The sequence below is a fragment of the Exophiala bonariae genome, assembly GCF_035927105.1.
Source record: "Exophiala bonariae strain CCFEE 5792 chromosome Unknown scaffold_5, whole genome shotgun sequence".
Taxonomy (NCBI): domain Eukaryota; kingdom Fungi; phylum Ascomycota; class Eurotiomycetes; order Chaetothyriales; family Herpotrichiellaceae; genus Exophiala; species Exophiala bonariae.
The window spans coordinates 1,045,482-1,060,530 of NW_027042480.1; the positions used below are offsets into that span (position 1 = coordinate 1,045,482).

General features: G+C 50.5%; 7 protein-coding genes across 7 annotated transcripts; 4 read left to right on the top strand and 3 right to left on the bottom strand.

The window, feature by feature from the left end:
* Positions 1 to 970: 970 nt before the first annotated feature.
* Positions 971 to 2,988, top strand: LTR84_011142 (uncharacterized protein; the record flags this gene model as incomplete). The annotated part of the gene is made up of 6 exons (XM_064854675.1): positions 971 to 1,235; positions 1,290 to 1,683; positions 1,745 to 1,751; positions 1,797 to 1,961; positions 2,021 to 2,801; positions 2,894 to 2,988. The coding sequence occupies 6 exons, from the start codon at positions 971 to 973 to the stop codon at positions 2,986 to 2,988; spliced, it is 1,707 nt and encodes a 568-aa protein (XP_064709401.1).
* A 1,080-nt stretch (positions 2,989 to 4,068) lies between these two features.
* LTR84_011143 (uncharacterized protein) lies at positions 4,069 to 4,839 on the top strand (the record flags this gene model as incomplete). Its single annotated transcript, XM_064854676.1, has 1 exon — positions 4,069 to 4,839. One exon carries the CDS (start codon positions 4,069 to 4,071, stop codon positions 4,837 to 4,839), a length of 771 nt encoding a protein of 256 aa, XP_064709402.1.
* Positions 4,840 to 5,299: 460 nt separating this feature from the next.
* Positions 5,300 to 6,018, top strand: LTR84_011144 (uncharacterized protein; the record flags this gene model as incomplete). Its single annotated transcript, XM_064854677.1, has 2 exons — positions 5,300 to 5,735; positions 5,801 to 6,018. 2 exons carry the CDS (start codon positions 5,300 to 5,302, stop codon positions 6,016 to 6,018), a joined length of 654 nt encoding a protein of 217 aa, XP_064709403.1.
* Positions 6,019 to 7,074: 1,056 nt separating this feature from the next.
* On the bottom strand, positions 7,075 to 8,283 carry LTR84_011145 (uncharacterized protein; the record flags this gene model as incomplete). The annotated part of the gene is made up of 1 exon (XM_064854678.1): positions 7,075 to 8,283. The coding sequence occupies one exon, from the start codon at positions 8,281 to 8,283 to the stop codon at positions 7,075 to 7,077; it is 1,209 nt and encodes a 402-aa protein (XP_064709404.1).
* A 1,207-nt stretch (positions 8,284 to 9,490) lies between these two features.
* Positions 9,491 to 11,084, bottom strand: LTR84_011146 (uncharacterized protein; the record flags this gene model as incomplete). Its single annotated transcript, XM_064854679.1, has 2 exons — positions 9,491 to 10,124; positions 10,180 to 11,084. The coding sequence occupies 2 exons, from the start codon at positions 11,082 to 11,084 to the stop codon at positions 9,491 to 9,493; spliced, it is 1,539 nt and encodes a 512-aa protein (XP_064709405.1).
* An 833-nt stretch (positions 11,085 to 11,917) lies between these two features.
* Positions 11,918 to 13,818, top strand: LTR84_011147 (uncharacterized protein; the record flags this gene model as incomplete). Its single annotated transcript, XM_064854680.1, has 2 exons — positions 11,918 to 12,324; positions 12,381 to 13,818. The coding sequence occupies 2 exons, from the start codon at positions 11,918 to 11,920 to the stop codon at positions 13,816 to 13,818; spliced, it is 1,845 nt and encodes a 614-aa protein (XP_064709406.1).
* Positions 13,819 to 14,158: 340 nt separating this feature from the next.
* Positions 14,159 to 14,887, bottom strand: LTR84_011148 (uncharacterized protein; the record flags this gene model as incomplete). Its single annotated transcript, XM_064854681.1, has 1 exon — positions 14,159 to 14,887. The coding sequence occupies one exon, from the start codon at positions 14,885 to 14,887 to the stop codon at positions 14,159 to 14,161; it is 729 nt and encodes a 242-aa protein (XP_064709407.1).
* Between the last annotated feature and the right edge of the window lie 162 nt (positions 14,888 to 15,049).

Sequence of the window (15,049 nt, forward strand, 5' to 3'; positions counted from 1 at the left end):
GACAGGGTATCGCACGTAAACTGGAAGCAGGTACTTACTCCAGACCGAGGCTCATGACTCTGGAGACCGGAATGCCAAAATCCTGAGCAGTTCCTGTGTCTCGAAGGACCTCCATGACTAATGAACCTTCCAGCTGGTGGCAAGACCACGATGCTCGTATCCGTGTTCGCCTAAGCAGGGCCAAAGAACCAACGTCTGATTTCGTGCATTTTGCTGCCGTGTGCCGTGGTTCTCTTGAGAACCACATAACGCAATTGCTCAGGCTGCGGTTGCCTTCTTTGAATCAGGGAAGCTTCTTCGCTTCCATCGAATTGCTCCCTAAACTTCAAACCGCTCCAATTGTACCATGAACCGAGGATGTTAATCCTTGAAGCCCCTTGCCATTCGACGATAAATTCATCACACCTCATCTCCACGATCTAATACTCAATGGTTCGTACAGTAGGATCTCTGTGCCCTTCCAACTCTTGCAGTGCTACAATTCCCGCCACGAATGTGGGAGCCGATCATTGACAAGGTTGCGGTGTCCACAGCCGTTACCAGAGTCTAACACTATCCTTTCCAGGCCCAGGAGGTTGGGCTTCGATGATTATATCGAAAATGGGGCATTTGAACAAATAAATACTCTCACGCTCTGACTCGCATGCAGATTCAGACTGAGGCCTATGCTAGTAAGGAACCCTAAATTCTTTATTGAGTGGAATGGTGTGGACGCGGACAGTATGGTGGTCATTGCGCTCGCGCGCACTGACATATCTTTGTCCACGTCTGCGGCCATCGTTAGCATTGCCATTGTCATTATTGAAATAATGTTTGGAACGCTCCACCATCGAACCATGTCAAAATTGTTGGTCACGATATAAAGTACTGGGTACTCAGTGCTATCCATCATGTTGGTACCTTCCAATAGCCGTTGTTGCCGATAATATTCCTACAAGACTCAAACCCATACAACCTCGACTTGGATGAGATGGAGGAACCATTCTTACAAGAATTACCTGGACCGCAAGACCTGCAGGGGCTTGGCCTCGATGAGTTCGAGCTCCTGAAGACTGAAGCTAAGGTTGAGATTTATCATGAGATGCGAGGGCAGGATGAGTGCGCTCAGCTTACCGAGGATAACTTGCTCAGTCAATACTTGCGCAATGTTAACACGATCGACTTGTTTCACGACCTTTTGATCTTGGTCAGTCTGGTGACGGTAACCTCAAAGAGTGAGATCGTCGACACTGGATGTAAGAAATCTAGCCCTTGATGCATGAATACTCAATTAACTTGTTATCTTTCAGCGCTGAACGCATATATCTGTTTCTTCACCCTTCTTTGGTTTACCTGGCTGCAATCAGTTGTATTCGACATTCGGTTTTCCACGGAAACCATGCTTCACTTTGCGCACAAAGCAGTATCATGTGCAATGATGGCTATGTTCGTCGTATATGCTGTCACATACGACATGATCAGCGTCAAATCCACCGCTGATGGACCCAGAGCACTTTCACTGGTACTAATGGTATCGAGAGCAACTTTGGCCCTACAATATTCTGTAGCACACTGGCGAGCTTCCGAGCGCAATGAAAACAGGTTTCCGTCGTTGTTCACCATTGTTGGCTTGACAGTCTCAACGTTAGCGTACCTGCAAGTCTCCCTGGGAATGCATTCGGACTACGAACGATTCTCAATCTGGTATGGACATTGCCTTTGCCCCGATACGTCCCAATAAGATTCCAATCTGACCGTCATCTAGGTATATCGTATGTACGACGGAGATACTTTCAACAGTATTGCTGTTCTGGGAGTGGGAATTGGACAATCTCAAGACGAAACGTTTATTCGACAGACTCGGCATGTTGACCATTATTATACTGGCAAAGGGAGTCCTGGCTTTGTCACGGACGACCTACAGACTTTTTAACGAATTGAATTGGACAGCTACTGACCATTACGGCGAGCTTATGAGCGCGGTTCTTCTCGTGGTATGACCGTTATGATCGGATGTTTGAGTCATAGCTGACGCTCGCAGTACTTCATCTCGGTTCTTTACTTCAAGAACGTCAAAAGCGACAATTTAGACTCGTTGCGCCAACCACTCTGGATGATGTTGCACTATCCGCTACACGTTGCTACTTTGCTCATTTTGGAAGGTTCAAGTATGTCGATACTAATGAGAACGGTCAGCCAGATCTCTCGCGCCTGGGGAGAATTGCATCCTTTGCATGATTATCCAGACTGGAAGACATTCTTTGCTGGTTATTTGACAGAACGAGAAATTGTCTCTGATGTCAAGGAAGATATGGACACATTGTTCGAAATGACTTTCAGAAATGGAACGAGCTTACTCAATTGGTACGACCACAGCTTGGATGCTCAGAATTTCAGAAACATCGCCTATCCCTTTAAATCACCGAGATGGCAAGCTGAGGCTGCTAAAAAGATCAATGAGTTATGGGTTGGGGTCGATCGCACCATATTCGCTAGATTTGGTATAGATGAATGCGCCGTACTCGACTGCACATCGCTCGAGTTCGGAAAAGAAGCGAACCAGCAGCATGGAAGAGAGGCCGCATTTCGACTCCTTTACATCGCCGCGGGTTCCCTGCTTGTCATCCTCGCACTAATGTCCACACCCACCATGGGGGAAAAGGTTCACAGGCAAAAGATTTGGTTGTCCACTGCGATAAAAATGACCGTTGGAATATCATTCCTGGTGCCCTTCGGCTCCAATTGGATCCACTCTGCGAGCGGCAATGGGCTCTCGTTCAGTCCGTGGACGTTAATGATAGTCACATTCGGTTACTTTACTGGTAAGTTCTCAACCCCTTGACGAGAAGGTTCCTTGAGACTTCTGTGTGTGTGTAATTGACTAAATGATTGCTAATGATATCTGGAACTGCAGTGATTGCGTGCGACCGCTGGATCAATTCATCTGCTTGTCAAAGGCGGTCGACTGGTGGATTTCCGAATCCTCCCGAGTATGTCGAGTATGTCTGAAAACCCCTCGGATCGAACCCATCATCGAAGAGGAAAGGGAAACAACTGCGTTTGCAGGCGAACATGTGAAAGGGCAAGTATAGATGGATAGATCTGCATGAGATAATAGATTCTTCTTCGCCATGTTCGTTAATGGATATGTCATCCTAAAATATTAGGCTCCACCCCAAACTACCCCATTATGAAGCCCGAAACCCGGTTTGAACCCCGACTACAATGGATCAAGGATGTAGAAGGAGAACGTAACCATGGGGGTGAGTCCAAAACGACGGGTCGTTTGAATAAGTGATGTGGAAACAAGTGGGAGCTGTGGTAGTAGTAAATGGTAGATCCCCGCGGAGAAGCCAGGAGGTTATTTCCACTCATCATTCAGGATTAGCCTCGCCAAAGCCTTTGCGGGCCGATACTTATCCACGCCTTTGGGGGGTCCTTCCTTCCTGGTTGAACTATCGCTTAACAATATGTCTGTATGAGCCCCAGGCTACTGACTGATACACCTGCAAGGCTACAACGGCATGATATTATCGTTTATCGGATCAGGGTCAAAATACCGGTTGAGCGCCGGATCAAAATGCCACGACCTTACCCATCAGGAACGATACGACATGGATCTACCCTTGATCCGCGAACCACAGGGGCAACTACCGGATTCGAGTTCGCGTCGATCTTAGGTGGTAGACCATCTTCCACACTGCTGTTGTGGTTCCTGAGACGATAACATCATGGCCACTGGCCACTTGTTCCTGTGGGAGATTGCCACAAAATGAGTCCGGGAAGAGAGACCGCGGAAATGTCAAAGAGGCTGGTGGGCTCATTGTTTACATCCTTCGTAGAGGTAGGTATCAATTAATGAAGGGAGTCACAATGTGTCTCGAGTACCTTGTGAGTATTGATAGCCCCTGTACCATGTCTTCTTCTACACACATATATGAGGGGCTGGCTGTCGTATGCATATATATACACAAGGAGCCCTCAATCTCAAGTAGACACTGCTATACTGTATCGCAAATACGAGAAAACCACCAGTGCATAAGAGAATAGACCCAGCTTTGGGCTACACAGCATACTAGAGAAGCCAAGATGCAGCACGTTGACAGCAACCTCATCGAGACAGACCTCCCCTCGCGGATGGAGTATCTACTCGACTTCCTGCTCTGGGACCCTGCCAAAGACGGGCCACTGATCGAAGCCTGCAAACCCGTTCTCGCACCCATCGTCAACGACATCGTCGACGCAGTCTACGACCACCTTCTGAGATACGACATCACAGCAGCGGTATTCGCACCAGCGCAATCACAGTCTTCTGAGAAGACAGAATCAACGAAAGTCCAAGACCTCCACCGCGACCACGCCAACATCAAGTTCCGCAAGGATTTCTTGAAGGCGTATCTCGTTAGACTGGTATCGAACCACGATTGGACGGCGCAGAGCAAGTTCTGGTCGTATATCGACATGGTGGGAAAGGTGCACACGGGATCCATGGACTCCGGACTGAAACATCGCAAGGACAGGCCGGCGTTGTTCGTTGAATACCGCGACATTAATCTTTTGCTGGGATGGGTGGAAAATGCCGTCACTGATGTGGTCATGGGCGTGGAAGCACTCGACGTACAGACCAAGCTGGATATTCTAAAGGCGCTGAACAAATACTGGTGGATCCAGAATGATCTATTCGCGAGACATTACGTGGTCAAACTGGCGGATGCTCAAAAGGCAAAGAACTCCAATACAGGTTTGAAGGGACTAGTTGTGGCTGCCAATCCGTTCAACCCTGACAAGATAACATCGGCAGTCCTCGCTTGTGTGTCAACAGCAGTGATGTTTGGTGCATATTGGGCAATTTCAGGATGAGGCTGCCAAAAGAAGACCTAGATTTTGAGGTTGTAAGATAGAGCTCGCAATAGACATAGATACTCCACTGGGGCAGCTCATCGCGATATATTATTAATGACAGTAGACCAGACGCTTCTCATAGTTCTCGAAATCATATAGTGTCTTTTGTCAATTGGAAGTGGAAGTAATGCAACAGCTCTCTAAAACAGTGGCTAGCTTGTAGTACCTTTAGAAAGGAGTCCAACGAATGCAAACATGCCAAGACCAGAAAGCAAACATTTGGGGAAACTGCAGCAACATCCAGTCCGAGATTCTGAAGTGACCTAGATCGACGTCTGTTTCGACAATCGTTCGTAGCTCGCCTCAAAGTTCGAACCGGATACTGTTGGGTCGCTAACGTTCCGATACTACCGGCTGGGAACTATTGATATCTCTTGCGAAGCAGATTCATCTCGATTTCTGCCGGCTGCAATTCACCATGATCTGCTCCAGCTGTCGACGAATATTTCACTCGCAAATCGGCACTCTGCGCAACCAGATTCCCAAACCAACTTCCAGCTCCATATCCTCGCCCAGTATCCGACGGCGTTACGCATCCACTGTTCCAGCAACATCCAATGCCGCACCCACCGAACCCTCACCCTCGACGATAGGGGCGGCGTCCTCCAACACAGTCAAATCTCAACCACTCTCCACCCCTGGTACACCGTCAAAGACCTTACCCACGGCGGCGGAAGCCCGCAAGCCGCGAAAACTGAAGAGCTCGGTGGTTGCCGGCCAGGAGTTGAAAGGATTGGGCTATACCAAGGCCCAGCCCGTCATCAAGGCCATGGAGGACCATGAATACCCGGACTGGCTGTGGACGCTGTTGGACGACACCGCCAAAGCCGGCGAGGCGGCGGTCGATCTAAATGGTGAGTTTCTGGAGATGTGGGATTTCTCTATCAAACACCATAAGCTAATGCGCCACTTTTTCTAGCAATGACCAAGAAACAACGCGCCCGATACGACACACAGCAGGAACGCCTGCGCAAGAATATTCCCGTGAAAATTCCTGTGCACGAACAGAGTAAGGATCTGACGGGCCCAGGTGACGATGCCATCACCAGTCTGCAGCGACGGCAAGAGGTCACCAAGAGTGCACGTGTAGCAAACCGGAAAAATATCCGCGAGACGAATTTCTTGAAGAGTATGTAAGACTAAGAGGAGAACCAGAGCGGAATACAGAGACCGAAGAGGTTGCCACAGGAATCAGCAATATACCAGGGCTCGCCGTGAATGAAGATACTTTGGAGTTGTTCGATCGAGTGTGCATTATACTGGACGATGTACAAAAATACCATTCAAGCTAAAGGCTGCGATTGATGGCGGTCCTTCGTGTCTAAAGTCACCCAACCCTCCTCATGGATATCTGATCCATGAGACCAGAATCTACAAGGCTGTCTCTTCAACAACTGGCTCGCATGCACCCACCAGGGAAACCCCGCCGTGTATACCAGTACGTTCTGTACTACAATTGAGCAATAAGACATGTATATTAAACCGAATTTCGATTTGGCAGGACGAGGGCCAATTGATGGCCGGGGCCGGGGCAGATCCATCTCCATTTCCATTTCAAGAACCATAAAACTGAGACTTTATATTTGAGAGCCGAGCCGTACGTAGTGGTACTTATACTAGAAGCGGAGAACCGTCACCCGATATTCTATGTATCCCTCCGAAGTATCCATGCCCTCCCGCGCTCTCTATGCAGCCTTTCCTCTCTCCACGTCCCTGAAATGTTAGATCTCTCTGTAGAAAATACCCAGTTGATTGATGCCTTCCCCAAAAGCGCCGACTCCATTTCCCATGATTGATGAAAACCCCACCTAGACATTTCGTATTGATCCTCATGCGTCATGCGTCATGCTCGTGTTTCGTGTATTCCGTGTCCCATGTCTCGTAACCCAGCCACTGCGATATGGTATAGTTCAACGGTGCCAAATGGAAATAATGCTCTCCTTCCCTCGTGTCTCTCCCTTGTGTAACTGTGTGCTGGCAGGTCAATCAGATCATGACGGCGTCGTGATTTGTTTGGTCCGATTATCGTCACTCAAGCCATAGACCCAGCCGTCACTGTAGTGTGCTTCTTTGCCGAGCAATGCAACAGCTGGATCCAGTGTCTCTCCTATCTGGCATCCAGGAAGCACACGTGACACCCCAAGAAGCCCAAATCGTGCGTATTGTATATCATGAGATGGTCACCATGATCATTCATGCACGCACACTGCTCGTGCCCGAACTCCATCTCAAGCGGCGAAGGCCCGTCCCACTACCGCGGATCGCCTCCTGACCACAGCCGGCATTCGCGCCAGCAGCACCACCAAGACCGAACTCACCCTCGATCCTCCCGACCTCGCGGCCCCAAGCATACCCGGCACTGAAGCTGATGGCGGAGAAGACGAGCACGACGCCGGCCGAGATCATCCACGACGCCAGCGTCGGGCTGATGAGGTCTTCGCCCATCAGGGCGGCGGCTTTGGCGGCACGCGCTTTCTTGACTTGGCGCTCCTTGCTGGACTCGCGGGACTTGCGTTTCTGTTGCTTCTGGGGCGATGAGGATGGTCGTCTGTTGTTGGATTGTGCGGATGTGGATCCCAGTTCGGATTCGGCGACGAGGCGGAGGGTGGTCGGTTGGGTGGATGCTCGTGTGGGTGCGGTTCTTGATGTCGAGGGCTGCCCTTTGGGTCGAACCGCTGCGGCACAGGAGAGGAGGGTGGTTAGTGAGGCACGCAGCGCAGCGTCGTGGTCGGGTTGGTAGGATGACATGGCGGGATGGTTGTTTCGAGTACGAGTCTGGTTCTGATAGCTGCGCTGGGTGATGGTTCGGTCCGCGCCAGTAGTAGATGGGACCGCAGGGAAGTAGGAGTCGGGAATGGGTCGAGGTTGAGACGACGGAGGATGTGAGAATGCGTTGGGCTGTGGGGTAAAGACTCTGTTCATGCTTCCAACCCCTAGTGCTGTTGATGTATCATCGTCATCACCACCGGCACCATCTTGGTAGATGTCTTCATTGGAGCTACTCATGACTCTTTCACTCTCGCTCTCGCTCTCCTCGTACTCATCTTGGCTACTGCCAGTGGTACTCGTGGCCCGTGGTTGACGTTCATCATTATTCAATCCTGACGCTCGGAGATGGCGTGAAAGGCGTTCTTCCTGAGGCCGGATACTAAGTCCGGTGGTAACGATGTCGTTGGTGGTGGAAGATAAGGATGAAGAGGAAGGACGCGAGGGTATCTCGATCCAAGAATCTGTCAAAGTAATGAGCGAAACTGGGTCTTGTTTGATAATGGGGAGGGGACTTGTGTTACCTTCAGACCGAATGCCTCGAGTACTTGCGACAGTGGATGTAGATGGAGATGAGTTGGATCTGTCGCGCTCAGTTCTCTGTGAGCCAGACGACTCGATCTGTGAAGGTCTCATATTGAGGGATCGATACGGCTCTTTGAGAAATGAGCCAGGGATTGATCAGGTTGGAGTTAGACTTGGCCGCGGTGTAAACTATATGTGTATACTAGGCGCAAGTGGCTGATCCAGGCCCTGGGGATGGTGGGGTTTGACGATTTCCTAGATCAATTTCAGAGTGTATGAGATGACCAAAAGTGGCACGCGAGTGCGATGCAATGGGTTGAGAAGGAGTTGTAACAACTGAATGTGATGCCTGAAAGATGGATGATGGGGAGCGTCTCACCGCTGACGACGTGATGGTTGAAGGATGGTGGGGGTGTCGCCCAAGTGTGAGATGTATCGGGATGGTGACGGATGGTGGGATTGGGTACTGGAGATTACGCGAGTTCAACGATCTGCACGTGCGGTACCAGCTTGGGCCCGTGAGATCTCTTGACGTTTCTATTTCACGTCCAAGAGTCACCTGAGGACAAAGAAACGGGACTGATCGTACCTCTCTTGACCACGTTGGAATATATGGTTCAATACCTATGTCAGTACTTAGGGAAGGGGTTATTTCATGCAAGGAGGAAACAAGGTCAAGATGGAGTGGAGAGCAGGTTTCTTTGCCCAGAGCATCATGCTCCATCAAAGGCCAGCAGGTGATGCTTAAGCGTGGAATCAAGGCCAGATGGTTCTTTCAGGTGATTCAGTCATACTTGAACGGTGGGTCACGCGGGTGTTTGGTTTGACGAGTACGTGGAGGTGGTGCCCAATTGAGATGGAAAGTGAGGCCTAAAAGGCTCAAGTGTTGAGCCTGGCGTGGAGGCTGCGGAGGCGGTGTCCAGATTCCACATTTTAGCCGCTGCCGATCTCGGCCATGATGCATGGGATTCTGACTTGGCTATTCTAGTCACGGCCCGTTGCCAATCAAGATTCAAAGATGGAACAATGATTATGAAACAATATGTGGAGAGGATGGAATAAAGAACAATCAGCGGTAGAAGCATGAGCAGAAGCAAGATTTCAATCAGAGACCATTCCATTTGTATTCATTTTGAATAGAAGAAATACATGAGGAACAGGAAAGCCCATTCAACTTTTGACACCATAGACCTTGCACCCAACCCTTGACTGAATACAACAGGAAAGGAGATATGCAAAGACCGAGAAATCCACCCCATCGTGTTCACTGGGGATACGTGACATCTAGCAGTTCATCACAACATGATACTGGCGTAACTTAAAAGGTCGTCTTTCGGCCAGAGAAGTCACCAAAGCCACCACGGTTGGTGCTGCCGCCACGGCCGCCTCTGCCACCACCACGACCGCCACCACGGCCGCCACGATCTCCAAAGCCTCCACGGCCACCTCCACGGCCTCGACCACCGCCGAAGCCACGGCCACCACCACCTCGTCCACCGAAGCCTCCACGAGCTGGGGAGTCGCCGTTGTTTTGACGAGGTTGGCTATAATCAAGACGAACAGCTCGGCGTGCGATGTAACCTCCCTGCATCGATTCCAATGCGGCACTGGCTTCTTCAACGGAAGAAAAGGTCACGTAGCCAAAGCCCTTGGGTGCTCCGGTGTCACGGTCGGTGGGTAGGCGAACGCTCATGATGGTACCATGAGGACTGAAGGCATTGGTGACATCATCGCTGGTGCACTCGAACGAGAGGTTGCCGAGGAATAAAGTGTCGGTTGGCTCGCCGAGTTGGTCACCATAACTCTTGCGGCGATTGTCTTGTCTTTCTCCATTGCTTTGCTTGGGGTTCGCGAAGTCAACATTCATGGCGCGGCCATCGAGTTCGGCTCCTTGCTTAGCAGCATGTGCCTTGGCGGCATCAGCAGGGTTGACGAATTCGACATATCCAAAACTGTAGATATGTTAGTCCGACAAGATCTAATTCTCAGTGTATATATATCACTTACCCCTTGGAACGACCCGAGTCACGATCAGTCATCAGTCGAACTCCACTGAGTTCACCAAATTCCTCGAATTCCTGACGAAGCCAGTCCTCATCCACATTCCATGATAGGTTGCCAACAAAGAGGTTGGGGACACCACCTGCGGCCGAGTCGTCAACCTTGCTTTTCTTCGCAGCAGGCACCTCCTCTTCTTCAGCCTTGCGCTTGGTGGACTTGACCTTGGTCTCGACCTCTTCATCTTCTTCCTCGTCACTGTCTGACGAGTCATCGCTGCTAGCACTGTCGTCACTCTCGTCACTCGCGTCATCGGAAGTGGCAGCTTTGGCGCCGTTGGCCTTGGGAGCAGCGGTTTCTTTCTCCGAATCGCTCTCGGAGTCGTCGGAGCTCTCGGCATCAGAAGCAGAATCAGAATCAGAGTCGGCGTCAGAGTCGGCAGCGGGAGCGGGAGCGACTTTGGAGGTCTTGGTGGGCTTCGCAGCAACTTCTTCCTCAGAATCGGAATCTGAGGCAGATTCGTCACTCGACTCTGATTCTGAGTCGGCTGCTTTGGCAACCTTGACCGTCACGGCCTTGCCATTGGTGGCGGCAGTTTCCTCCTCACTGTCAGATTCTTCAGAGTCGGATGAGTCGGAATCTTCCTCCTCCTCAGAACTTGACTCGGGTGTGGGCTCCTTGACAGGGACCTTCTTGTTCTTTTTATCTTTTGTGGTCTCTTTGGCAGCAACCTTCTTGGCGATCTCCTTACTCTTGGACTTGTCAGTTTGAGCAGGTTTGGTGATGGAAGCACCCTTGACCTTGTTTAGGACATCGGCCTTTGCAGATGTAGCCTGCTTGGGGGCAGACTTGGACTTTGTCTTGGACATGACGAACACAACACGGACTAAACGGCTCTTACTGAGGGGAGCCATGTTGATTAATAGATGTAATCGTAAAGACGGGAAATTGAGGTAGGATGGGAAAAGCGAAGGATGCTAGGGTGTTGGGATGGTAAACTTACATAGCAACCCTCAGATGATAGTGAAGTGGTCCCTCAGAAACCTCTTTGAAAGTACTCGAAGTACGGCAAACCCCTCAACCCACAGAGTGAATTTATAGAGCCCTCGACCTCAGGAATTCAAATGCAGAAGCAAATGACGAGCAGAAATCTATGATATCTGCTAAGCCAGCAATATGCCCTCAAAGCTTTCAATTGGACTGGGACGGAATCGGCAGGATTCAGACAAGCAAGACCTGCGACTTGAGATGTTCAAATTGCCCTCGGTACGGTACAGACCCACAGAGCCCTCGATAGACGATCTAGTGATGCCCTCGAATAGAAATGCCCACGAATGTGAATACTGGTGTAAAGAGAAAAAATTGATGTAGAAAAGAAATAAGAAGAGAAAGGATGCGAAGGCAACGGCTTTTGAAGCGGTGGAAGCCATTGTAGAAAATTTCGAGGCGCTAGCCTTATCTTAGCGTGATTTTTGGCTTATCGAAGTCGGTGGCTGGAACTTTTGGAGAAGGCACGCTCAATGCAGGGTCGCTGCAGGCAAGAGCACAAGAGTGGATGTCGGAAGCTCGGAGTCAGTCCTCCCCATGATCACGTGTGAACTACACAAGAGCTGTGTGAACAGCAGTAGGTGAAGGTAGTGGGAGTCTCCACAGAACCTGACGTTGGGCTTGGTACGGATTTGTTCATCTGTCCTTAACCAGTTCAATCCATTGAAATCTTGTGAAGAAACAAACAGGTTCTTTCACAATGTCCAGTCCTTCTTCACATCGCCCTCGCAAGAAGCGGAAGCCAGGTCCTACCTTGGTCAGAAGTGCCACCATCACCGACATTGTCAAGCTAGACCCTCACGCCAATGCCGTCACACCGGAATTTCCACTGGTCTCATTTCTGTGGCCTTCTCGAGGGACAACTTCGCAATGGATCTTACTGCCATTGATATTGATGATTGTTGGACTTTTCAGATGGAGCATTGGTCTCTGGGGTCATTCTGGATTGGGAAAGCCTCCTTTACACGGTGATTTCGAAGCCCAACGGCACTGGATGGAGATCACGACCAGTTTACCAGTCTCACAATGGTATTTTTACGATCTACAGTATTGGGGGTTGGACTATCCCCCATTAACGGCGTACCACAGTTGGATCTGTGGCAAAGTGTAAGTCCCTCGGTCCCAGCTTCCCAGATTTCTTCCCAGTGTTGACATTGTCAAAGGGGAGCTCTCTTCAGCCAATCATGGTTTGCTCTTGATGCCTCGCGAGGCTTGGAGGATCCAAATCTCAAAATCTTCATGAGAGCCACCGTTATGGTGTCGGAATATTTGACCTATATCCCTGCCGTAATCATCTTTTCACGACATTACAGCCGATCGGAAGGCACAGGCCTGACCAGCTCAGTGATTGCTTTAGTTGCCATCTTGATGCAACCCGCGGTTCTACTCATCGATCATGGTCATTTTCAGTACAACACTGTCATGCTTGGGTTTGTCGTCGCATCTTTATCGAGCATCTATGCTGGACGTCCTCTGTGGGCGTGCATCTACTTCGTTGCAGCTCTTGGGTTCAAACAGATGGCGTTATACTACTCACCCATCATCTTCGCATACCTTCTGGGTTCTTGCTTCACTCCAAGAATTCGTGTGGGTCGACTGATCTCCATTGCTCTCGTCACACTGATAGCCTTTATCGTCTTATTTGCTCCATTGATTGGGGGAGCACTGTACGATCACTACCAAATGACGCCTTTGCCGCATCTTTCGACCCCGCCCATGTTGAGTGAACGCGGAATCACTCTCGATCGTACTGCACCCCGAGACATTATCCTCCTCCAGGTCTCACAAGTCATTCATCGAATGTTTCCATTCGCTCGCGGCCTCTTCGAGGACAAAGTTGCCAACTTCTGGTGCTTTACAAACACCTTTTATAAGCTGAAGCAGCTACAGGGTGTTATTGAGCTACCACGATTATCAGCATTCATCACACTCATGTCCATCACAGGGCCCATGCTTGTGGTGGGTGCAGTTCCAAAAGTATCACTGCTTCCTTATGCGCTCGCCACCTCAGCATGGGGATTCTTCCTATTCTCATTCCAGGTCCACGAGAAATCTGTTCTTCTGCCATTGATGCCAATGACGCTTTTATTGGCCAGCAAGAAAGGTTTGAGCAAGGAATACCGAGCCTGGATCGGATATGCCAATATCGTGGGCATGTGGACAATGTATCCACTCCTCAAACGAGACGGACTGCAAGTCCCCTACGTTGTCGTCACTCTGCTGTGGTCTTTCTTACTGGGTCTCCCACCAACCAGTGCAAGCGTGTACTACGATGCGGACAACGAAAACATCACCGGTCGAGCTCTTGCCCCAGATGACCTGAGAACACCCACTAAGATACTACATTTCCAATCCTACGTCATCATGGCTTTCTGGCACTTACTGGCGGCATTCGCTTCGCCGCCAGACGACAAGCCCGATCTGTGGATCGTAGTCAACGCGTGTTTTGGTGCCGCCGTGTTTGGTATCTGCTATCTGTGGTGTTTCTGGAAATTGGTCTCGGAAAGTGGTTTGTTGGATTTTTATTTCACGGAAGGCCAAGGTCGTGTTACCGAGCGGGAGCGTTCCACTACGCCCACTCCTGAGCGAAAGAATAAGTGAAAAGTCTATTCGTGTGTTGGACTCCAGGACCACGCGGTATTGGTTTGATTCAGATATAATCTAGCAGTGTGTTGTCATCAGTATCTATGTGTGTGTATCACTAGAGAGTAACCAAAATAGGACAGAAAAGAGAAAGGAGAAAAGCAGGAAAATATACATAATTCTTCGTTCATCGTCATGATCATCAGGTACCCAACTCAGCCCATCAGAGCAAATACCACTCGTCATCTCAATCTCTCCCTTCAGATAACCAAAACACATCACGCCTCAAAACACCACCACTCGTACTCCTACCCCATTCCCAGTCGCAATTCTCGTGAAACCCCAACAAGCAGCCAACTCACTCATAATTAACCACGCCCTTAACGGCCCAAACCTCACCATTGCCCACCCTACCCACGACCTCATCAACAATCAAATCCCCCGGCTTCACAACCCGCACTTTCTCGCCATCCCTACGTTCCCACTCCCACCACAACCTCCGGCCCCCCAGGGTCTGCAAGGCATTCTCACGGCCCTCCAGCCACGGACTCACGGGGACGACGTGCTCGAGGACGAACCTCGCCAGGTTCCCCGCGGCCTTGTCCTCGTTGCTCTCAGCGCGCACGCTGCTGTCGTCGCCGGGCCGGTCCTCCCACGGCTTGCGCGGCAGCGACTGCATCGCGCTGTTGAGCGGCGCCAGCAGCGTCGTGTTCGACGACGGGTTCGTCGAGTCCAGCCGTGTCGTCACGCTGTCGATGTCCCGTGTCAGCGAGGCGAAGATGTTGATCTTGCGCGTTTGTGGGAGGATGTCGCTTATCGAGAGTGTGCTTGTGCTGGAGCTGGTGGAAGGGTCGGGATTGGGGTTTTCGGCTGATGGCCCGGAGGAAGATGAGGAGGGTTGGTCGGGTTGGTCGACTGGCATGATGGGGTTTTGTTGTTGCGCCTGCGCTTCGTGGTCTGGCTGGTTGGTTATGGCGATGAGGGGAGAAGGTGTGGATCCGCTATTGCGGATGGCGTCGAATGGGTAGATTGCTGCTGCGAGAGACAGCGAGGAGAATATAGATGCGGCTAAGAGTGCGTGACGCATTTTAGAGCGTGAGTGTCAGGATATGCCAGAGATCGGGTTGAACTTGAGAGGGACGGGAGTGAATCAAGTGGGTTTTACTTGAGCGATGTCCAGTCCCAACTCGAATATGACGTCGCTCACAATGGGTCACGTGAGACCTGGCCTCACTGCCTTCTACGTGAA